At 34.3% G+C, this 26,087-nt stretch overlaps 1 protein-coding gene across 1 annotated transcript in view; it reads right to left on the bottom strand.

The window, feature by feature from the left end:
* Positions 1 to 26,087, bottom strand: part of LOC115890335 (ATP-binding cassette sub-family G member 1) — a 51,640-nt gene that overhangs the window by 16,564 nt on the left and 8,989 nt on the right. Inside the window, exons 2-4 of the mRNA XM_030910528.1 lie at positions 20,614 to 20,741; positions 19,810 to 19,989; positions 7,039 to 7,184 (exon numbers count right to left, since the gene is read on the bottom strand). Coding sequence (XP_030766388.1) covers positions 7,039 to 7,184; positions 19,810 to 19,989; positions 20,614 to 20,741 — 454 coding nt within the window. The remainder of the gene's footprint in view (positions 1 to 7,038; positions 7,185 to 19,809; positions 19,990 to 20,613; positions 20,742 to 26,087) is intronic.

Below are 26,087 nucleotides of genomic sequence, written 5' to 3'. Positions count from 1 at the left end.
AAAAATTCCCTATCCGTGTTTGCTCTTTCCATCATATCAAAACAAAACGCCTGCCGCCGTATTTCGTCCCCATCTCGTAGCTCTGGTGCTTTTCATATTTGAAGGAATAGTATTTATGTCGTTTCAAAATTCGAAACGCTGTAGTGTGATCTATTCCTATTTCATCCTCAAGTTTCCTTGTGCTGTTCTTTCCATCGTTCTCTTCCACGCACAATAAAACTTCCAAGTCGGTATCATTTCTTGCATCTTCTCTTTGTTCCTGCCTTGCTTCACATCTGCAGTTATTTATTAGGGTACCTTTGGTCTCAAGTCTCTGGATATTCCTTGCGATTGTAGATTTTCCAGGTATCGGTCTATTCGGATACAGAGCAGCAAACATGTCCGACACCTTTTGATAACTATTTCCTTGATAATACCATTTAATCATCAATACTTTTTCTTCGGTAGTGTAATTCATGGCTAATATTTTCGATGTAGGTATGAGTTTTTAATAATAATAATAAAGCACTAAATAGATAAATTTCTGAAATGACAACTTCATTTGACAGTTATCTTTTACCTTGACTCGTGCTCATAAGTAAATACAGGGCCATAAGAAAGGAGAAATATTTAAAAAGAAATCGGCGATAACTCGTAAACGGGCTAATCAAAAATATCTAAAGTTATTCTTTTGAATGTGGGTTTTAGTGGTCTTCAATAAACCTAAATAGAATTATTCTCTAAAATAATTATAGAAGCCGATAATTGACCCCATTAAAATTTACATGGGATTTCCTATGTCCCGCTCGACGATGCGACACCCGGTATATCGAGAAACTATGGTGACGCTCGTTGAATTTGACACTTTATGTCAGTTTAATAATATATTTTCCAGGGGCGGGAATCTTAAATATGCTGATAGAAAGAGCGACTTTAGCGCCATCTACAACCGTTATCCCAACTAGTTCCCATTAGTATATCTATTCGGCGGCAGATGTCAGAAGCAGCGTATCAAAAAGAAAACGACGCCATTGACCGTCATCGATCGACGCCATTACCAATATTTTCGTACTTTTATGCTTAGGCGTAAAGTGCTTTACGTTTATGCCTAGGCGTTAAAATTATTTTTTTATATTGTCAATCACGTCGCAAAAATTGATACTTCTGTGACGTTTGAAAAAAAAAAAAATTTAAATGGTGTAGTATAAAATTCCATAAAAAATAATTTTCTGTGTGTGACTGGAAAGGTTCTATCCTTTTTTAATTTTTCTATAAATAGTATTAATTTTCGACAGGATTTATCTAAATTTTTAGGAAATGACGCCTAGAGATTGACTCCGCTAAAATTATCGTCGATTGTCATACCCCAGTCGTTTTCGACGCCGTTTTTTTCGTAAAAATATGTTGTAATTAAAATGAGGTCAATTTTTATGGTCTGAAATTCCTATAATAGCGCATATAGTTTACCAATAAATAGTTCTTTAATATACTTGCAAGCTTAATGGCCTCTAATGATTGTAATAGTTCCAGTTATTTTAATATAATATCAATTAGACAGTGGCGATATAACAAAATTATCTATAATTGGAAATGACCTTTTGAATAAACATTTTTATTTCTACCTGTTTTTAGACACAGCATTTTATTTTAATAACCTTTTATTTAATTATATTTTGAAAAAAATAACATTTCTTGGTTTCTGAGGATTACAATATAATATTACTAACATATATTCGCGACTTCGTTCGCGTCGAATTAATCATTTGTAATGGTGATATGATAAAGCAAAGCAAGAATTTCCATTAACATACAAACTGGAGCAGAATCGTGGTTTATCAATTACCCAACTTTTTGGAACACCCTGTATGATTTTTTAAAAAAATTCAAAATATGTAAAAAACAAAATAAATTATACGTGTCCAAGGGTTTTCCCGAAAGACTAACCGTTTTTTAAATAACAAATATTGTAATATTCGAGGGGCGTTTTCACCCTCTTGGAATTTGAGATTCGAGAAACCCTTCCTTATCGAACCTCTACACCCCACAGTTAATCAGCTTTAAACGTCAAGCAATTTAAGCAGAATCGTGATTACCCAATGGTCATATTTTATGAAACACCCTGTATAAATTTATAAAAAATCTTAAAATATGTAAAACAACAAAATATAATATACGTGTTTAAGAGTTTTTCCAAAAAACTCACCGGATTTTAAATAAAAAGTATTCTAATATTTGAGGGATAGTTTCACCCCCTTTTTTAGAATTTTTTAGAATTTAGAATGAGTGGGAGGGGGGTTAATCACTTCGACCTTACAGATCCATTGTGTCCCCCTTTCTTGAATCATAACTCATCATACAGTCCCAGGGCTTTGACAAAAGCCAGTATCTGGGACGGTTTTATAGAGGGTAGTTCTCCATCTCCAATATCAGTCGTACCAAAATTCATGGCACGAATGGTTGTCGTCTCGGCACACTCAGTGATGAGGTGTACTGATTGTTTCACTATCTTCCCACAGAATCTGCATTCGCCGTTTCTTCTTAGTTTCAATCTACTGAGGTGTTCATTGAGGAGACAGTGTCCTGTTAAAACCCCGTGACAATCCGAAGATTGTTCTTACTCAGACCCAGGAAGATGTGATTTTTCTTGATCATAAGCTCCTCAGAAACTTCTTCGAGTGTCCTAGACCATTGCAAGATTTCCATTCCAGGTTGCGGATGGAATCTTCCAAGTTCTTGAGTTCCGCCTTGAGTTGGTTACCACTTGGGAAGCAGAACGGTTCTGGTCCAGTTAGTGGAGTGTTCGCTCCTTTCCTAGCTAGATTATTTGCTTTTTCATTGCCTTCTATCCCTTGGTGAGCAGGCACCCAGTGTAGGAGGACTTTGTTTTCTTTGCCTAATTTATTCAGCTTCTCTATGCTTCTTTTGACCAATTTCGAATTGATTGATACTGAGTTGATCGCCTTTAATGCTGCTTGACTATCAGATAAGATGGTGGCTATTTCTTTTTTGTTTCCGATAGTTCCTATCTAAGATAAGTTGTACGCATCTCTCGATAGCGTAGATTTCTGCCTGTAGGATACTAGGGTAAGTGCCCATTGGTTCGAGTAATTAGCTCTCGGCCCAAACACCCGGATCCCTGTTCCCGTATTGGTTTTGGAGAAGCATCAGTATACCAAGTTATGGTATGGTCTTTTTAACTGCTGAGCAAGCGTTTCGCTCTTCCAATCCTTCTTATTGCTCAATACTACATTGACATGTTCGTCAAAGTTGTACGTTCTTGGCATATCGTCCACTGGGAGTTGCAGAAGTGGTATTTCCTTTTGAGGGTGTTCCAAGCCCTGATCTGACAATTCTCCCAGTACTAATTCCGTTAGTGACCATTCTAATCATTGTCGCATTGGCATATCTACCAATGACAATGTGCAGTGGTGTTAGATCTAGGAATGACCTCCATTGCTGCTGTTGGACAGGTTCTCATGGCTCCTGTGATGCAAACACATGCTAGTCTCTGGACTTTGCATAGGTTTAGCCTTGCCGTCCGTTGCTCTAGTTTTGTGTACCAGGCAACTGCTCCATAAGTAATCATGGGTCTTACTATCATGGTATACATCCAGCGCAAAATGTTGGGGGAGCAGCCCCATCTATTTCCGGCCAGTCTTCTGCATATCATGAGAGCCTTTATGGCTTTGCTGGTAGTGTTCTTAATTATGCCTGTTCCAGAGGAGTTTACTGTCCAGGGTTATTCCCAGGTATTTAACTTCCTGGGTTGGCAGTATTTCCTTTCCATCTAGTTGGATTCTTTTCAAGTTTTCAGACTTCGCCTTCTGGTGAATGGCACTATCGCGGTTTTGTCTGAGTTGATACTCAGCCCGACAGTCCTACACCATCTCTCAGTGATACGGAGTCCTCTTTTGGATAATATCACACAAGGTGCCTTCATGTTTCCCCGAGCGATCATGACTATGTCATCTGCATACCCAATGCAGTGTATTCCCGCTAGAGTTAATTCATCTAGTAGTTCATCCACCACCAAGCTCCACAGCAAAGGGGGGTTACTCCACCTTGTGGAGTTCCTTGCGTTGTTTTAACAGCTACAGTTTTGGTGCCCATCTGAGCCTCTGCTGTTCGTGTTGACAGCATTTCCCAAAACCAGCGAATAATAGTTCTGTTCACCCCTCTTGTTTCTAGAGATCGCCTGACCACCTTATGTGGTATATTGTCAAACGCCCCCGCAATATCCAAGAAGGCACAAATTGTTGTTTCTTTGCTATCCAGACTTGTCTGTATTAGCTCCGTTAATTGGTACAGAGCAGTTTCTGTGGAAGTTCACCCCCTTAGAATTCGAGTTTCGAAAAATCCCTTTTTATCGAACCTCTACACCCTAAAGTCAATCTGTTTTCCAAAAATCAGCTTTTTACGTCGAGCGTTTTAAGCAGGATCATGATTAATCAATGACCAGATTTTTCGAAACACCCTGTATATATTTTTAAAAAATCGTAAAATATGTAAATAAACACAATAAAATATACGTGTTTAAGCGTTTTTTCGGAAACTTGACCGTTTTTTAAATAAAAAATATTGTAATATTTGAAGGGTGGTTTCACCCTCTTGGAACTGGAATTTCGAAAAATCCCTCCTTACCGAACCTCTACACCCTAGAATCAACATGTATGCCAAAATTGATCTTACGTTGAGGGGTTTGAGCAGGACCGTGATTAATCAGTATGTCAGTCACTTAAGGATTTTATATATTAGTATAGATTATGGAGATCTACCAGTCATGAAAACATTTGCACTTACTTAAGACTCACCCTGTAGACACCGAATCTAAAGACATAGATATTAGTTTTTACATAATCACTCTGTAATATTAGGTAACTTTGTTAGTCCTGTACGATAATATAATCAAGTTTAATTTATCAAACAAACAATTATTATTGTTTAGAATTCTTCAATTTTAGTTTTAAAACAATAGAACTGTGAAAAATTGAACTTGGTTATCGAACTTGTTTATCAAAAATCAATATGAGTAATAAATGTAAGTTTTTTCAACTAACTAGCTGTCAGTTTATTATCAATTTATGTCAATAATTATTATTAACTATTAGTATGTATTGAACGACAAACGCATACTAAAAAAATAAAGTGACAAACAGAATCCAAATAATGAGACACCCTGTATATTACATATATGATATATTATGTATTATTAATTAATACTGAACAGAATATTTTATAAAATATACGAGGCATGTTTTTTAAGTAAGTACCGTTTTGGAATTAAAAAAAAAAACGTGCAAAGATATCGCAATAATTTTATTTTTACATGAAAGCCTGTACCTTAATCTACTTTTCTACATAATTTCCGTGAATATTGAGGCACTTGTCATAACGTGGCACCAGTTTTTCAATACCCTCCTCATAAAATTCTGCCGCCTGACTCGTTATCGTCTTTAAGACGCTGACCGCCCAGGTGTTTCTTCAAGTGCAGGAATAAATGGTAGTCACTGGGCGCCAGATCAGGGCTGTATGGAGGATGATCTAGAGTTTCCCATTTAAAAGATTTGATGAGATCTTTGGTCCGATCAGCCACGTGTGGACGGGCATTGTCATGCAGCAAAACAATACCCTTACTCAACTTGCCACGTCTTTTGTTTTTTGGATTGCACGGCGCAGATTGTTCAATGTCTCACAATAAGATGCTGCATTGATTGTCTCATTACGAGGCAGAAACTTCACTAGCAATACTCCTTTTCTGTCCCAAAAAACTGTGCACATGATTTTCCGGGCAGAAATTGTTTGCTTAAACTTCACTGTTTTGGGTGATGTGATGAATGTCGCCATTCCATGGACTGGTTGTTTCGATTCTTGTGTGACGTAGGCCACCCATGTTTCGTCACCAGTAACAATTTTGTCCTAAAAAATCTTCACCTTCATTGTGGTACTGCTCAAGGAAAGTCAATGCACTGCCTAAACATTGGGTTTTGTGCAAATCCGTCAACATTTTCGGAACCCAACGTGAACATTAATTTCCGGTAATTCAAGTTCTCGGTCACAATGCGATACAAAACACTACGAGAACATTGAGGAAAGTAGTCGCACAATGATGAAATTGTAAAGCGTCTGTTTTCTTTCACCTTTTCGTCCACTTTCTGCACCAAATCTTCATTAACGACCGAAGGACGCCCACTCCGTTCTTCATCATGCACATTTGTGCGGCCATCTTTAAATGCTCTCACCCATTTCCTTACCATTCCATTACTCATAATGTTTTGTCCGTAAACTTCAGAGATCTCACGATGAATATCGATCGGTTTTACGCCTTTGGGACTAAGAAATCGTATGACAACCCGTACTTCACAATCGGCGGGGCTCACGATTGTCGGAGGCATCTTAAACACTCAATAAACAACGTATACAATGAAGAATCAGACTGTACTGGCGTCTGTGCATAGACAAGAGATGTAGGTAACCAGCGCGCATGCGCGGAACGCCGACCGTAGCGCTGCGGCGGCGGAATCGCAAAACGGTACTTACTTAAAAAACATGCCTCGTATCATTCATTTAGGCCTGACCATGATCCTGAAGTGAACTGTGCGAATAGTTTTTTTTTTCACTTCCTGTATGAAAATTTCCACAATATTTACACACAGAAATCATTAAGAAACTCAGTGATATTTCATTTTAAAATTTGTAATCGAATAAATTATACAGGATGAGTCTTAAATAAGTGCAAATATTTTCGGGGCTGGTAGATATCGATAAAAGAAACATAGTTTCCCTTTACTGTTTTTCAGATAAATCCAAAATAACGGAGTTATTTTGAAAATTTGCAAAAAAAATAATTTTTTGCTAAAATTTTGACAACCACTGGATCTTTTCTGGATTTTCTTTCTTGTAAATTTAATCCACTACCTATGTGGCCATATTATCAACAAATTTCCCGAAAAAAACCCTATAAGCAAATATACTATATACTACCCCTAAAAATATTTGCACTTATTTAAGACACACCCTGTATAATTTTAAATAAATAACTTAATTAATTTTACTACTTACGTTGTAGGTTCATCCAAAAACATGACTAGTGGATTATTTACTAATTCTAAGGCTATGGAGAGTCGCTTTTTTTGACCACCCGATAGGCCAGAGGCTCTGGTGGCTTTGGTGTGGGAAAGACTCAAAGTGTTCAGTATTTCGTCTATCTGAAAAGGTAATAAAGACATTTTTAGCTTAGAAATAACTAATAGTTATTGTATAAGTGTTTTAGTTAAAAGATAAAATAAAAAATACTTTCTTCTATACTAAGTGTGGATTGCATCGACTTACTATAATCGTAACTGGAGATTTTGACAATCAACAACCAGCCGTGGCGGCTTCACCAGCGAACGCCGAGCTCATGATCTATAAAGTATAAAGATATGCTTTGCCATAGGTAGGATTTCAGAGGGGCCCCACGTTTTTATTTTAGTCTAATATGCCTAAAAGCTATTCTGCCTAGTACTAAAATATTTCTGAACTAGAAGTTCAAAATACCTAATTGTTATTATTATTTTAGTTTTCAGTGCACATAAGATAAAACCGTTTAACTTAAAAGTTTTTTTACCGATTTTTTATTTTCTAGTTTTTAGTATTTAACGGAAATGTCTACCGAATATTCCTCATTCTATTTAATTCATTTAGTGCATCATTATTACATGGTTTTTTACCTGATAATTTATTACAATCTAATTCCTCAATACATAGCCCCTCCAGAGACTTGACTCGACTTAGAGCCACGTATGCTTGCCCTTCCTCAAACAATTTGAGGCCAAATACACTACTGCATGGTCGACTGTGCTGCCCTGCATTTTATGGACGGTGGATGCCCATAACAAAATTAGGGGTAACATCCTTCTTTCAGCCGTACCATAATTGAATTTTGCTGGAAACTGTATGGCTTTCGGGTGTATAACGTGTATGCCGTCTCTGCCAAAGTCAATCCAAACTGATGGTACATCTGTTTCGTACATTTGTTTTCGACGGAACTGAGGCCAAACAATTTCTGTAATGTGGCCTATAGCACCATTTACCAATCCTTTTGTAACGTCAATGTTGGACCGCAACATTACTTTTGCTCCTACAAATATTTCAAGTACTGATGGTAAGCCTCCAGTCTTATTTATATCTGTTGGTATTATATTTGCTAAATTTAAATTATCTGTATTTCGTGTGGCGTCAATTAGTTGGTCCTGTGCTTTAATGGTATAAATTCGAGATCCCTTATTCCGGAACAGATTTAAATAAATAAATAAATAAATGCCTTTATTGTCAAATATTTTTCAATTTGTAGACAAAGGTAAACTAACAAACAAAATAGAAAAAAAACAAGGTACACAAACAAACAAACAAAAGATAATACAAAACATTATATAAATAATATTGTCAGTCTTATTGTTAAAATAAACATTTATAAATGTTTACAATGTCAAAGAACAAAAAATTTAAAATAATATTCAAAAATATTTAGTCAGTTTATAGCAAAATATCAATGACCTCTAAATAAATTAATTTCGATGTCATTAGTAAATATAGCAATAGCAAACATTAGACCAGTGTTTTCAAAATCAAATTCGATTTTCAATTCAAATATAATTCATTTACGGCGTAGAAAGCCTTGTCTAGTAAATAAGAGTTCAATGCTTTGCGAAATGAAAAAAATGATGTTATGGATTTGATTCCAAATGGCAGGTGATTGTGCATTTTTTTCGAGTTGTATAATATGGAACTTTTAACTAACTCTGAGCGTGGGGTAGGTAGATAAAGATCTTGCTCCGCGTTCCTTAGTGGATAAGTGTGAGATGGCCGTTCTTGAGAAGCTGATACATGTTTACGTATTAGGCAAACGGATTCAAATATAAATAAGGAAGGAAGAGTCAATATTCTTAATTCCTTAAAAAAGTCCCGGCAATGAGTTCTGCTGTTTAGTCCTAGTGAATATCGAACAGCTCTCTTCTGAGCTTGAAAATGGGAGTCAAATTGAGTCGCACAACACGTACCCCAGAATGGAAGGGCATACCTGAGGTGCGACTCAAAAGTGCATAATAAACAGTTCTAGCCACTGACAAGTTAAGCCCTTGTAAAACAGACCTTAATGCAAAACAGGCAGAGCCCAATTTTTTCGACAAAGCTTCGATATATATGTCCCATTTCAGAGAATTGTCCACAACAAGCCCTAAAAATTTTACAGATTTTACGACGTCAATGGTGGTGTTGTTAAGTACAAAAGGCTGCAACGAGTTTTTATACGACAATGCTTTAGTTTTAAAAATGTTGAGACTCAGGAGGTTCGAATCGCACCAAGATTTAATGGTGATTAAGTCATTTGATATAATCCTATGCAGTGCCGTGATGTCCTTGTTGCACCAAGTGAAGCTAGTGTCGTCCGCAAAAAGACATATTTTGCCACTGATGTTTATGTTAGCAATGTCGTTAATAAAAAAGAAGAAAGTGCTCAAAATAGGGCCTAGTACTGAGCCTTGTGGTACTCCCACATTCTATTGGCTTGCTAGGAAGACAACGTGGTATCCACCCTCACAAGTTGACTTCTGTTGCTCAGATACGACTTAAACCATTCTGAGAGATGATCCCCTGAACCCATAGTGCTGCAGTTTATTAATTAGGATCTTATGACTTACACAATCAGAAAGCCTTAGAAAAATCACAGAAAATTGTTGCTGTAGAATGATGTATTGTTTAGGCTGGAGTAAACTCTTTATTAAGGAGGGAAAACATAGCGTCATTTGTGGACTTGTTTCTTAGAAATCCAAATTGATATTCAGTAAATATTTTGTACTTAAACAGAAAAGATACCAGCCTTCTTTTAACCAACCTTTCTATGATCTTAGATAGCGTTGGAAGGAGTGCAGTTGGGCGATAGTTAGAAGCTTCATCTTTGTCTCCTCCTTTGTGCAGAGGAATGATTATTGCCGTCTTAAGACATTTTGGAAAAATACCATTTTGGAACGACATGTTTATTAAAGTTGTTAGGTGATTCAGAGTGCTTTCTGGCAGATTCGAAAACATTTTTAAAGATTAGCCCGTCGGTCCCAGAAGAGGATTTATTTTTGATGGTATTAATTGTACTGCGAAGCTCTTCAAGAACTACGGGCGAAAAAAAGAAACTGTGTAAGTTTACATTATCATTAGAGAGATAAGAAAGTGGATCATGAGGAGGACATATGGTATTAGTTAAGTTTTTCGCTACATTTACAAAGTAATCGTTAAGGTTCTCAGACGAGGTAGAGATATTGCTAGACGAAGAAAAGCTTTGTTTCTCAACTCATTCACAATAGACCATGTTTCCTTAGCAACATTACCAGAATTGACTATTCTCCTATTATAATAAAGGTCCTTAGCGGCTCTTATAGTCTTATGATAAATTTTTCTGTATAGTTTTACGTAATTGTGGAAGAAGAGACTGTCTGCGAATTTTTTAAGTGAGATAATGAACGCATGTTTTAGAAGATATGCGTAGACCTTTAGTGGTCCAAGGTTTATTATGCTTATTTTTATAGGCCTAAGAGGGAAAGGATTTGAACGCTAGACTGGTTAATGTTTTTACGAAAATAGAAAATTCGGTGTCGACATCATAAGAGCTAGTATCCCAGTTGGTTGTTTTACATAAGTGGCTGAACTTTTGAGCATTCTTTTCTGAAAAAATACGACATAATTTACGAGGGGCATTTTTGATTTTGGACTTTATCGAAAATTCAGTTAAAACTGCTTCATGATCAAAAGACCCGAGCTAAAGACGTTGCAGGCAATGGAGTTAGGATCAAAAGATGATACAATATAGTCTATAGTACTAGAACTGGTATTGGATATTCTGGTAGGTGAGCCTACATGTATGGCCATTCCAAAAGAATCAAAAATGGACCAAAGAAACTCCTGAGCAGCACATACACCAAGAAACAGCAGCGTTGTGATTGTTTACTTGCTGATTAGTGGGGTATACCCTTAACGCTTTGTCTGTTGCAAACTCATCACTTGGGTTTTGAAGTTCCCACGAGTAATGGACATTTTAACGGTCGACCCCCCGGAGGTCCAGTAGAGGGGCAAGGCTATAATATACAACAAGAGGCGCCCAATCTTGAGGGGAAAACGCTTGCGACACTACATTTTTAGCCACCCTAATGCCATACGGTCCTTAGCACGTTTTAACCTATTACCTTAACTTGGGTGGTAAAGCTACCGCTAACTACGTAGGTACATCTAATCACCTATTTTTTTTTATCTGTCCTTCTAACGTCACACAATCTTGGACACAACTGTTCTGGACACGACTACTCATGCCCTCACCTAATACGCCATTTTGTAACGACGTCCATCTTGGATTTTAAATTTTGTCATAATCACAGTATTCTACTAGTGTAGCTCTTTCATTTGATACCCCATATTGAGGGGTTGTGGAAAATATGAAATCCGCCATTTTCTTACCGGCGGCCATCTTAGATTTACAATGTTATTGATATTAATATATTGTATTGTCATCGGAACTAAAGGTGTGTACCAAATTTCAGATCAATCTGTCAACAGGAAGGTACTTAAATTTCAATTCCTAATTTTGACCCAAACAAATAAATAATAAATACCGTACGGGTCGAGCTAAATAAAACCGTTTAATTACAAAAAAGTTATAAGAAAAATTAAAATCAAGCATTATTTTTAAAAATTGAATTAAAAATAACGTTTTTTTATTCATATATATTTCTCCATAGCAACTGTTGAAATTGCCTTATATCCATGATACAAAGAATACAAGGTATGATATTGCGCAGCTTGGTCACTACGTCACAGGTGATAAACGGCACCATTGGTCACACACAATAAACGTCAAAATAATTTTTCAAATGTCAAGCACTATGATTTGACATAACTTTTAGGGCTATGTCCTAATTCTTCCCTATTTTAGGTCTTTTTTTATTAGTGGCAATTGCACAATATGGATATTTTTTTGCATGGCGTATGACGTCACAGGTGGTATGCGCAAACTCTCGCAAACTTAACGAAATTGGGGCCGCTATCGATCATACCTTGTTTTCTTTGTACCATGCCTTATATCTATAAAAAATAGTAGATAAAATAGTACTTTAACCACAAGGGTAGATTAAATGATACTTTAACAGTGAGGATAGGTTAAAAAAAATTATTTCTTCTCGCACGTTTTTTAATTCTTTCCATTTTTGAAAATTTTTGTATTCCTTTTCATAAGTTTATTCGGGATTTAAATGGAAGTAGTTTGGATATGGCGTTTGCCGTCTCAGCCTGAATATCTGTTGGTAATTTACTTATTTCGTTTTGAGCCTTTTTTGGCTCCAATTCGATCAGCAATCGACACGAAGGAGAATTAAAAAATATTGCCTCAAAACTGAAACTTCAAAATAAATTCTGTCACAAAAATCAAGACCAATTAAAAAAAAATATGCTATACGTTTATTAAGTTTTCATATTTTAATATTCAAAACAAGCAAAATTATAAGTTATTTACATCGTTTACTCTATTTGCATTAAAATTATTCATCACGTTCATAATAGGAAAAAAATAGATTTATTAATAGATAATAATTTTCCAGCGGGATTTATTATTTTCTTTTAGCACTAAAGATTCTATAACACGCAGAATCGAACACAGATAGTGGTTGTAGTTCTTGTGACCTTTGGAGATAACAATTCACCAACTGGGACAAGCAAATTCAATATTTTATTTCCTTGTTTTTGAACTGACAGCGTCAATAGTGTCGAAAGAAGTATTTTCGATTTGAATGACCTAGCTAATTGTTTTTTTTTTCAATTTACTTTAATACAGTTATTTAATTATTAATAATGGGGATCAAAGTCCAACTGTGGGACATTGAAAAATACACTTTAAATTGTTGGAGCATTTATTGAAGCAAAAGAAAATGAATATGTCGCAGGCATATCGAATAACTCGGCATTTTGCAAAAAGACTAGGCTTATTATAAACGCCGGCATTTTTAATAAAAGAAGGATATTTTACAAAGAACCTATCTGTTTTCAGTCGTTTTGCAAAATGTCTAATGAAGAATAGTCCGATTTCACAAAACATTTTACGCGAAATTGGTATAACTAACTTAAATTTATCCAACGAGATTTCTTGAACTTCTCTTTCAAAATTAGGAAATAATGGCACAAAAAGTGATAATTCTGTTAGAGTATATGGTTAAGGAGGATTATTATAAATATATAAATTCATCTTATTCTAAGAGAAAGCAAAGTTCCACAAAGAAGCAGCCCTGTACACAGAATCGAATTACAGAGTATAATAATTAAATAAGGTTTTAATATATTTTGTACTCTTAAAATTATGTTATTTATAATTATAATTTATGAAATAAGGGTCAAGTTGTTTTCGTCTAAACCATAGACTTAAAATAAAATATAGACTGAGCATCTCATTCATAAATAGCTGGAACATACGGTCAGACAATGTCTTGTTATTGTTGTGTTATTGTTTTAGGTTATAACGAGTGCGACACGAGCGATAGATAGGTTGTCTCTGTCGTAACGGTCGTTCCCTGACGACTCTGCCGAGAAACACAACACTGTCTTTCGTTTCTCAAGTACACCTGAACTCTCCGTATCATAGCCGGGTAATTTTTTTTATTTTAATGAAGCTATAATTAAATTAAAAATATATCGTATTTAAACTTTTTATATTTTATTAAGATTTAGGACAGGTTTTTGAATAAAAGTTTAGAAAAACGTCTTAGAGTCCAAAAGGATAAAAATAATAAAATACACGTTATAGAAGAAATTTTATAATCGAAATTACGTAATTTTTGAAATTAATAATAAATTATTAATTTTAGTTAAACATTTACAACCCCTAATATTAATCAAAACAGGATCTATTCCACAGATACAATAGAATCGGCGACAGGGAGAGAAAAAAAAAATATGATAGTTGTAATTTTTTTTTCTGGTTAAGTGATGTCTTATTATGGAAATTAGAGAAAACATAAATCTGTTCGATTAAAGCAAGGAAGGTGATAGGAAGTGGATAAAATGAAAACTACATTTATTTAACTCGGTACTGTCTTTATTATACCGGGTGCGTCCCAAAAGTGGCTCATCCCCATAATTTTTTTATATTTTCAAATAAAAAAAACAAGATTTAGTATATTAGTATATAACATAAATTAGGAGTGATTAACGCATTCAATTGTTTTTGGTCACTTCCTGTTTCACCGGAAATGACTATAACTTTTAATTATTAAACGGCACCCTCGGTATATTTCTACTTTATTCGATAGAAAATGACACTCTGAATAGAATGACATATCATATGTCAACTTTTGACATTTTCGCATATGGTTTAATTGTAATTGTAACACGCGGTTCATAACGACAATTTGACTCGAAATACCAAGTGTGTGGTATCAATATATTCATAAAAAATGCTTTTTGCAAATATGTTAATGAGTCACCCTTGTTCCGTTTTAGAAAAATTGACATATGTATGATTAAAAAATACGATTTGTACATCTTTTTAACCAGCCTAGACAAGACAAAAGAAACCCATTAGACGATCAAAACTATTTTTCCAGAGGCTCCTTGATTAAAACTTAGTGTTTTTAACAACACCATGGCACCCTGGATTGAAATTTAAAGTACGATTTGTTTTTAAGCGACAATGTCAAAAGTTGACATATGATATGTCATTCTATTCAGAGTGTCATTTTTTATTGAATAAAGTAGCAATATACCGAGGGTGAAACAGGAAGAGACCAAAAACAATTGAATACGTCAATAAATCTTAATTTATGTCATATACCTACTAACATACAAATCTGTTTTTTTATCTGAAAAAATAAAAAAGTTATAGGGCTGAGCCACTTTTGAGACGACCCTGTATATTAAAAAATAATGTTTCATAATGTAATATCATTTTGAAATTCTTGTATGTTATTTTAGATTCTGAAGATAATTTTAGAATAAACCGGAATATATTTTTAATAAAAACATTATTAATTATTAACAGGGTTATAATTATGATTTTTTTACAATGTAAGTAAGTAAATAATGTAATGTAAGAGAAAAAATTCAGATTTTACATTTTACTAAAATATTATCTAAATAAGCGCCTTTCTACAACAACGCCACTGACTCCTAATGGGTAAATTGAGAGTTGCCTACCGGTCGAAAGTTGTTTCAAGACTTAAATGGATTATTTAAGTCAAATTTCTTGCAAATTTGGCACTGGCGAACCATATTTTATAGTTCTTGAACAGAAAAAGTCAATAAAACAAGCTAAAACAACGCTAAGAAAATGCGTTAATACAGCCGGGGACATAGCGGCAACAAAGCTTTACCGCACACGTGCGACGCGTACTACAAGGTAATAAATGAATGAATAGGCTCCCTCGCCTCTAATCGGTGTTGTCATATTGTAAAGAACTTATCATTTTTAAACAGTATCCGACTTATAATTTAGTAGTATAAGGACTATTTAATACATCTATGGAATATTAAAACCTACTTTATTAAACTGTAGTATTAATATCTCAATATATGTGTATAACAAGAAAAAAAATATTAATAATATTAAAGACGTGACAACATAGGCTGGATGAGGAAGGTTCGGTCTACTGTACCCAGAAGTAAACATGGGTACAAAAAAGATTGTTTGACCGCGTTGAGATGTAAATAGGGTAGTCTATATTTTATTTTAAGTCTTCTAAACAGAATAAAGTTTTCACATAAATTATTGTTTTAGTATAGGAAAACATGCGGTATTTTTATTAAAGGGTAAATTATTCATTATACTTATGCTCATAGCGGACTAAACTTTGATCATTTTTTAATCTGCCTGGCCTTGATTTGGCATTTTGTAAAATGACTGAAAACAGGCAGTTTTTTTGCAGAAGTGTACGAAAAATATCGTCATTGTTTAATATGTCTAATTCTAATTAGGCTTTTTGCAAAATGACTGAAAAAAGATGGGCTTTTTCCAAAAATTACTTCTTTTGATAAAAATGTGGTTCTTTGTACTAGGCAATGATAGACTATTGACAAAGAAACTATATGAAGGGTTCAGTCTCCAAGATGCTAGACTTTTAAGAAGAGAAGAAAAGAGAACAGTTGATTTGAAAATGTCGCAGTAGAGCAGGCTAATACCTACCTCAAAAAACCTAATCTAAATTTCATTTTTAGACCTTTCAATAACTTTTTTTTGTTTTGTAAATCGATGGGATATCTCTAGTTTATATTAATAAGACCACAACATGAATAATTGAAATAAAACCAACAATAAATACTTAATCATTAAACATACTAAAACTGTTAAGACGTACTGTTTACAATTAATACAATAAATTATGAAGTCCAAAGTCCTCGAATATAATGTGTCCATCACAAAGTTATCAGTAATTTAAAAATTAGTCGTATTTAATTTTAAATGAAGATGTGATAAAAAGACATATTTTTATATAGCTATATATCTTTTCCCTCATACTTATAAAATATGAATGTAATAACTCTAAAGTAATTTTATTGTGTTGCTAAATAATTTTTAAATATTCCACCTATCTATAAATCTTGATATATTTTTTCTTAATTACAGATATCGACTGTAATTAAGTTTAGTTACAGTCAAAGTCCAATCGAATTAATTATACATCATGCCTATTGATTGAATCAATACGAGATTTTTTTTAAACACAGATACAGGTGAAAATTAAATAAAAATTGAAAATATTGTATCACAAAGTGCAGTTATTTATCCCTGCTAATTTCCTAATATCATGGTCCCATCTCATGGTTCGGTATTCTTCTAGGTCTCTTAATTCCTCGTAGGTACCATACTATAATTTTTGTGGTCCATCTGTGGTCCATCCTTCTTGCCAGGTGTTCAGACCATTGCCACTTGAGGGATTTGATTCTGTGGATGTCATTTATAACCTCGGTCTTTTGTCGTATCCCCTCTATTCTTTTACGAGAAGAATATTGACTTGACCGCGGCGTACGATACAGTTTGGAGACAGGGACTGATCTGTAAGCTAGCTAAAGAAATCCTCTGCCGAAGGATCGTCAACCTAATCGACGATATGCTCCGAAATAGACTTTCAGGTAAAACTGGGAGAGAAAGAAAGCAAAAAGATGAAAATTAATAACGGATTGCCACAAGGTTCTGTCTTAGCTCCATTGCTGTTTAATTTATATATCGCTGATATGCCTGCTACTTCTAATTTCTAACTTCTAAATCTACCTAATTTTGAAGGCGCTCGTTGTTTTCCGGAGTATTTTAATCAGGTATATCAAAAAAGTGACTTCCGTTGACAAAACTGATGTCTGGATTAATGATTCAGAATTATTATAATATGAAATTAGATAGGCACTTATAGTTATATTCGAGGAGTGATTATGAATCCATTTGTAATTAGGTAGTTTGGTTAGGTTTTTATGTATTCTTGGTAGCGAATATGAAACCAAACGTAACGTAAGTGCTTAGCGTCGAATTTTAAAGGTGCGTATTCATTATCCGCACGAACGAACGAACGAATGTTCGCTAGTGGTATGGACGGGGACCGCACGATAGAACCGCACGCATTTCTTCATTCGCGCGCCAATTCAAATCGTCAAGATATTGTTATAAACCTGTTTTTTTTTTGTTTATATACCGTCATTGAATTATCGCTAAGCAAGTTACTATGGAGCAGTGCATAAGGAGTCGGGCTAGGAAGCGAGAGACCGGAGTTCGAATCTCGGCCGGGACATAACGTTTTATTTATTTTTTTAAATACTGTTGTATTCTATAGTTTATTTTTGTAGTATAAAAAAAAGAACTATTTATTCTGTTATTTTTTAATCTCCGGTATTAATATAAATTGATTGTTGGTACAATACCTCATTTAATATAAAATAATAGGTATTCTACTTTTTGTAATGTATCGGGCCCTAATTGTACCTAAAAGTAATATATTTTTAATGATATACCAAATTGTAAACTATTTAATATTTCAGTTACTTAAAAAGTTAATTTGCATTGAATAATTGCCTACCATTAAAGGAAATTTGAGCTATATAATCCTTGATGGGCATATTCTGGGTATGCACATACTTCCTCTAAATTTTGGGTTTTGTTCAACCGATTTATTCTCAAAACCTGAAACATCTACATATAAAAAGAAGCACAGGTAACTTATTATAATAAACTTCACCCTTGGAATTACTTCCACTAATCATAATAAACTTCACCCTTGGAATTACTTCTATCACAATTACAATACATTCATCTGCATTGGCATTTCTACTTTTCGATGGGAAACAATAAACTTCCCAATATTTTTTAAATGATGTAACAATTCCTCTTGTGGTTACTTTTCCATAGATATCCTCAACTCTGTCCTCATGTGAATTCAGAGGCAATAAAAATGAAAATTATTTACCATAAACATCGCAAACTAAAAACCGAATAAACAATTTTATACCGAATATAGAAATAAATTTAGTATTTTTACCTATTATCGTCCAAATCCATGTTAATATATAATTATTATTCTTAAATATATTTTTGGAACTGCTGGTTTTAGTAATTATTAAATTAAACGAACTAAAAAGTCTTAAAAATAAAAAATTCTTAACCATAACCTCAAAAATGCAGATCTCCTGTCAACTTTCTTTATTTTTTATTTATTCCTCATTTTCCTAGTGACGTCACAGGTGGTATGCGCGAACTGAACGAAATTGGAGCCGCTATCGATCATACCGTGTATTCTTTGTACCATGACGTCTAAACGCCTTTGATGTACCGACTCGAAGCGGATGGTCGAGCGCACGAACGAACGAACGGCCGCATGCGTTCGGTCCCCGTCTAAATATACCGCACTTTCATTCGTTCGTTCGTTCGGATAATGAATACGCACCTTAAATCTGAAAGCGCACGCAGGCTAACGCCTTTGATGTACCGACTCGAAGCGGATGGTCGAGCGCACGACCGAACGAACGGCCGCATGCGTTCGGTCCCCGTCTAAATATACCGCACTTTCATTCGTTCGTTCGTTCGGATAATGAATACGCACTGCATGCAATACGCACCTTAAGGTGCGTATTCATTATCCGAACGAACGAACGAACGAGCGAATGAAAGTGCGGTATATTTAGACGGGGACCGAACGCATGCGGCCGTTCGTTCGGTCGTGCGCTCGACCATCCGCTTCGAGTCGGTACATCAAAGGCGTTCGCCAACAAATGCCTCCGGTCTTCTCGTGCGGTTCTATCGTACGGTCCCCGTCCATACCACTAGCGAACATTCGTTCGTTCGTTTGTTCGTTTGTTCGGATAATGAATACGCACTTTTAAGTGACTAAAATCCAACGTAATATGACGTTGGTAATTGGTAGAATTACATTCCCTATTAGGTCAGATACCGACGTCGAGGCGACCCGAATCTGTATTCCCCATTTAGGTGCAAATAAGGGTCGTCAGGCGGTCGAACCGTTGTTGGTACCCGACGTTAGGTTTATTGAACGCGACGTATACCCGACGTTAGATAACGTCCAAATGCTACTTGGGATGTTGCCATATTATCAAGAAATTATGATTTTTAACTATAAACTAAAAAATTTCCAAAAATTTTCAATTTTTTTGCGAAGAAAACCTGATAATCGTGTTTTTGGGTCGAATTATACTACCCCTAAAATATTTGCACTTATTTAAGACTTACCCTGTACAACAGTCTTATACGTGTAAACACGGCCTACGACTTTGTTTGCTCTGATAGAGTATAAATAATAATAAAGTACTATATTAAACATATTATATACTTACAATTACTTGTTTTTGTTTCTGACTAACACTAGACGACAGCTTGAGGTCTGCCGCTATGTGCATGTTCTCGTTAACTGTCAAAAGAGGTTGCAACCTGTCGTCTTGCGTGATATAACACGACAGTTTCCTAAAAGCCTTCAGTTTCCTAGGGTTTCCATTGATGTATACTTTCCCTCCTACCTGTATACATATTTGGTAAATTATCGAATGTAATACCACAAGATGTTTCGGGATTACCGAATAATACTTTTACCTGACACGAAATGCGTTACTCCTCCTTTTAGAGTCGTAGTGTTGCCGGTATCGCATTGAGTGTTAGGCAAAAGTATTAGGTAGTCCCGAAACATCGAGTTGTATTCAAAAGATTATACAACGAAATAAAGTACATATTATATCCTTCTTATCTTAAACATTTTGCCATTTTGTAATAAGAATTGACGGGATATTTTGTGGAACTGACAGAAATGACTTCTGAATTATTCAAAAAATGACAATTACAATATGGCCACCAAGCGATAATCACTTAAATGATTATCACTTATTAATCACATCCTCCTATATAGGAAAAATATACATAGAGTTGTATAATCAAAAAAGTCACTCAAAAAAATGTAGAGTTTAAATCAACCATAATGATTATGGCTAAACTAGAATTGGAGAATTGATCTAAAAACAAAAAGAGAACAAACAACTACTGATCTGAAAACGTCTCAGTGGCAAATAGACCAATATTTACGTATTAAATTCACGTCACAAAAAGGTTGATTTTATCTATATTTTTTCGGGAAATATAAGTTATATTACCCCTTGTATGCTGTATCCACTGAGAACATTAAGCAGGGTACTTTTACCAGCCCCTGATGGCCCCATGATGGCTATTAGCTGTCCGGATGGAAATCTACCGTTAACATCATGCAGAATTAGCTTTTTACCTGAAAAAATATAGATATTACTACCTAGATACAGAAAGTAATAATAATTTATAGAAAAATAAATTTAAAGAGAGTACCTATTAGTCATGGCCGAAACAGCGATTTTTTAAGCTGTTTAAGTTGCAAAAGATACCTGTTCCAGTTTCAAACTGTTCCAAAACGAAAATTAATACCGTACTTGCGTCATTCTGATTCGGTTGCTATTTCTCTTTTTAAATTTATACAAAAGAATATTTCTTGCTTAAATAATGAGAACTACTGTTTTTTTTTCTGTTTTCTCTAAATTTAATTTACTATCTATGTTGCTATATTACCAAGATATAATGTTTTTTTATTAATTATTGTTATTTTCATTAACTATTGCTGTAATAGTTTCTTCTATACTAAGTGTGGATTGCATCGACTTACTATAATCGTAACTGGAGATTTTGACAATCAATAACCAGCCGTGGCGGCTTCACCAGCGAACCCTGAGCTCATGATCTACCAAAGTATAAAGATATGCTTTGCCATAGGTAGGATTTCAGAGGGGCCCCACGTTTTTATTTTAGTCTAATATGCCTAAAATCTATTCTGCCTAGTACTAAAATATTTCTGAACTAGAAGTTCAAAATACCTAATTGTTATTATTATTTTCTAGTTTTCAGTGCACATAAGATAAAACCGTTTAACTTAAAAGTTTTTTTACCGATTTTTTATTATACATATAGAAAGGTACCTATTCAAAATTTTATCTCATATTTACACACCTTCGACGTTTTGTTTAAAGGTATACTCTGTTTTTTTTTCTCAGGTAAGATTTCGACAGACGATGACAGAAGAAAAACAGATGACGTCCCATACCAATCTATTTATTTTACTAAAAAAAGTTTCTAATAATTTTTAAGTTAAATATGGATGGGTTTAAATATAAATCCGTCATACGTCGTGTCTTGTTGTTTTTAACCAGTTTTATTGGTTTATTTAAAAAATGACAGATCGTAATTCAATTTTATTGGTTTGACGGAACGATGAACGACAAACGAACGCCGATGCGTATGAACTCGCCTTTGGATTTTTGTCATTTTTGACGCTTGTCAAAGTCTTGCCAAATTATAGGTTATAATTTTGTGTCAACTTTTGTTAAATACCCTGCATTTTGAAAGATGATGCATTTTGATTCGTATTATTACGTGTGTTTTGTGTCTTTTGAAGTCAAGTGGAGGAAAAATCGAGTGAAAATTAACTGTAGGCCCAGAGCACAGTTTATGGTTAATACACGCTGCCCAGGCAGAAAGTCTTATACACCAATGAAGTTGCCATCGATAAAGTTTGTATACCATTTCGTCGTAGATAAGTGCATTTCGTATATAAGGATCAAACTAAACACATACTAAAAACTGGAGTAGCTGTAAAATATCGACATCACACGATAGGTAAATAATGGATTTTAGTACTGGTGCAGAAAAATAATGTCAAAAGGTACTGGTTTAAAAAAATTAAGATTAAAGGTAATTAATCCACCTTTAAGGTATAAAATTTGGTAGGTGTTATTATTAATAAAATAGTTGTTGTATTTACCTATGTTGTTTTATTTATACCTGTGGAATATTACAAATTTGTATTTGTACATAAGTTATATTGATAAATATAATCATAAATGCGGGTAGTTTCATAAAGCTTGAAAGTAAATAATAGTTATTTTTTATATTTTTTTGGTATGTAGTGCCTTGTTCTTGTTTGTTTTGTATTAACACATACCGTTTTTATTAAATAAAATAACTCGATTACATTTTTTCAGTTTTATACAATTTTGAAGTAATCACTTGTCATCTTGTCAATCAAATTTTAAATATATCCTGCTATGCGTTCCAGTCGTACCAACTTATTTCTTTGTAAAATAAAATAACTACTTTGAAATTAAAATGACAGACACATCTATCACTGTCAAGGATCTTCTCGTTGGACAGACTATAGTAACTGAAGAAGAAGTAAAATAAGGTGGAACTCAAGAACCTGGAAGAGTCCGTCCGTAACCTGGAATGGGACTCCTCCAACGGTCTAAGACACTCGAAAAAATTTCTCAGAACCTACATCCGAGAAAAATCAAAGATTTTCATTGATTTAAGTTAAAACACTCTTCGGATTGGACAGGACACAGTCTCAACAAACACATAAGTAGATTGAAACTAAAGAACATGCAGATTCTGTGGTAATAATGAAGTAACCCCAAAGTTAAGTTATAACTCAAGAACTCGAGAAAAAATAGATCTGTATGGTCGCGGTGATTAACCTAGGGTTGCCAACCGTCCTCTATTCCAGAGGACAGTCCTCTTTTTGATCTCACTGTCCTCTTTTCTCTAGCGTTATTGAAAAAGTCTTCTTTATTACGTACCAAATTCAAAATCTAAAAAATGTTTGTGTATCACCAGAGTGCTTTAAAAAATTGTTAATCTGTGTCTTTCGCCACTCCCACTCGTTTGTACAGGGTGGGTCAAATTCGACGCTTTTAAATAGAAACACCCTTTTCTATAGGGGATAGATGAAAACTAATATCGGTGTCTGGAGCTCAATTTTCATCAAAAACATGATGGTGTAAACCGCACATCAATATCTGTTACCGTTTCGGAATTACGGGGTGTTTTTCAAAAATGTGCATTTTTAACAAATCGCTGTAACTTTTTTGCTATGGAAAATTTTGTATGCATGTTTTTGAAAAACACCCCGTAACTCCGAAACGGTAACAGATATCGATATGCGGTTTTCACCATCATGTTTTTGACAAAAATTGAGCTCCAGACACCGATATTAGTTTTTGTCTATCTCCTATAGAAAAGGGTGTTTCCATTTAAAAGCGTCGAATTTGACCCACCCTGTACAGAAAAGAAGTCGATGAAATATTTATGTAAAAGAGATATTTGTGGAAGCGATAAACACGTGTAACTATTTTATGTTTACTTATCCTTGGCTCATGTTTTGAAAAAGAAGTTTTGTTCAAAATGGTTTGTTTTATTTTAACAAGTTTTGAGTATAAAAAATGTTTCACCTGTGCCTCTTTTTTACCCTCTCGTCCTCTATTTTTTATTTTGAAAGTTGGCAACGCTAGATTAATCCCCTTCTCTTATATTCTACTTTATACATTTTATTACATACACACATTTATCAGCAAAAATTTGCAAACTTTTAAATTCTCATACACGAGTTTTAAACAAATTAATTTAAAATTTATACATCAGCGTTTTCTGAAAGCGATAACACCACAAATTAACAGAATTGTTTAATTAAAATTGTTAGAAAATATATTACTCAATCTCTCATGCTATTACAAAATAGTAAATTCCCCCCAAAAACATTTTTTTGGGCTAGTTATAGAACATGACCTTTCTGAATAGTGATTTTGCGCATGATATTCGATATTTTCATATCTTATAAACTTTATATAAAGATTACAACACTCGTGTAACCCCTGTGGGTCAGAATAAACTATAGTTATTGTAAAACTATTATAAGAATGTTGTTTTCTTCATCACGGTTTATTTTTGTCGAATATTTCCGTTGTATTGATAAAACTTGATCTTCTTGGAGAATGATCGTGCGTTGTAAAACCAATCGAACTATTTAAATTTATTTATACAGTGTTCATGTCTACAGGGTACGAGCATTGGCACAAATTAACTATAACAGATGCGAAAGTACACCGAATTCCGCGTTTCGGTTTCTGTGACCTTCAGAAAGAGTTCATAGACAATCCGCATCAATGTATAGTTTGCGTTATTATTTGTTTGGGTTAAAATAGTCTGCACCAATATGTGATCGAGGCATATAATCTCACAGTAATTTAATAGATTGTATACAATTAAAATTATATATAGATTGTACATATATAATTTTATTATATACCTCTACTGCAAGAAATTTGTTTTCTATTTTTATAATTTGGCTTGCCTGAAAAAAAGCCTTTTACCATCCTTTTACTATCGATAGTTGCGCCTCGGTGGTACGAAAGTACTACCATTGCACGCAGGCCGCTATCTCCCGTTCGGGAATACTTTCCGACAAGTCGGAATTAACTATCTCTGCGCTGTGGTTGTCATTTTGTGGATCTCCCAAGCTCATCTGATGATGGAGTAGGACTCCGAAACCGGTAGTGAGAGCAGGTTGATCCGTATTATGACAAACACAGCGTAGAATTAAATTTCTATATTAGCAGTTAAGTGGCAAGAATCCTATATAATTTTATTATATACCTCTACTGCAAGAAATTTGTTTTCTATTATTATAAATAAATCAACTTTTACAAACTAGTTTCTAATGCTCTACATGTTCGAAAGGGTTACCACCCTCCCTATTGCACAAATTTATTTTTCCTTCAATTTTATTTATAGCTCTTTGAACTTTCTTCTTATACTTCCGAATGCATTTTGTACTCTTTATTGTAAATCTTGAGATGTATTATTGATTTCACTTTTACAAATGACGTCAAATAATGTCCCTTTGCGATCAGTCCAGGAACCTCGCTGGACATTACACTGCTCTACCATTTCCAATTCATCTTTCAGAAAAATGATTTAATTGTTTATATTATATTATCCTTCTTTATATATTCTTTATTATACTAGCGTGTACCAGCGACTTCGTTCGCGTCGAATTAATCATTTGTAATGGTGATGATAAAACAAAGCGAGAATTTCCATTAACATACAAACTGGATAAAATTTTCTCACATTTATGTCAGCATGAGAAAAAACAATATGGCGATATTATTATATAACTTGGTAATATTTGAGGGGTAGATTCATCTCGTTGGAATTTGACTTTCGAAAAATCCGTTTGCCAAAAATAACCTTTTTACGTCAAGCAGTTTAAGCAGAATCGTGGTTAAGAAATGACCCAACTTTTTGGAACACCCTGTATGACTTTTTAAAAAATTTCAAAATATGTAAAAAAACCAAATAAATTATGCTTGTGCAAGCGTTTTCCCGAAAGACTAACCGTTTTTTAAATAACAAATATTGTAATGTTTGAGGGGCGTTTTCACCCTCTTGGAATTTGAGATTCGAGAAACCCCTCCTTATCGAACCTCTACACCCCACAGTCAATCCGTTTGCCAAAAATCAGCTTTAAACGTCAAGCAGTTTAAGCAGAATCGTGATTCATAATTTATGAAACACCCTGTATAAATTTATAAAAAATCTTAAAATATGTAAAACAACAAAATAAAATATACGTGTTTTAGAGTTTTTCCGAAAAACTCACCGGTTTTTAAATAAAAAAATATTTTAATATTTGAGGGATAGTTTCACCCCCTTAGAATTCGAGTTTCGAAAAATCCCTTCTTATCGAACCTCTACACCCTAAAGTCAATCT

The sequence above is a fragment of the Sitophilus oryzae genome, unplaced genomic scaffold (genome assembly GCF_002938485.1).
Source record: "Sitophilus oryzae breed Bouriz unplaced genomic scaffold, Soryzae_2.0 scaffold_863_pilon_pilon, whole genome shotgun sequence".
In the NCBI taxonomy this organism is placed as follows: domain Eukaryota; kingdom Metazoa; phylum Arthropoda; class Insecta; order Coleoptera; family Curculionidae; genus Sitophilus; species Sitophilus oryzae.
The sequence above is the reverse complement of the archived record's forward strand: the minus strand, read 5'-3'. Positions and strand labels throughout refer to the sequence as shown.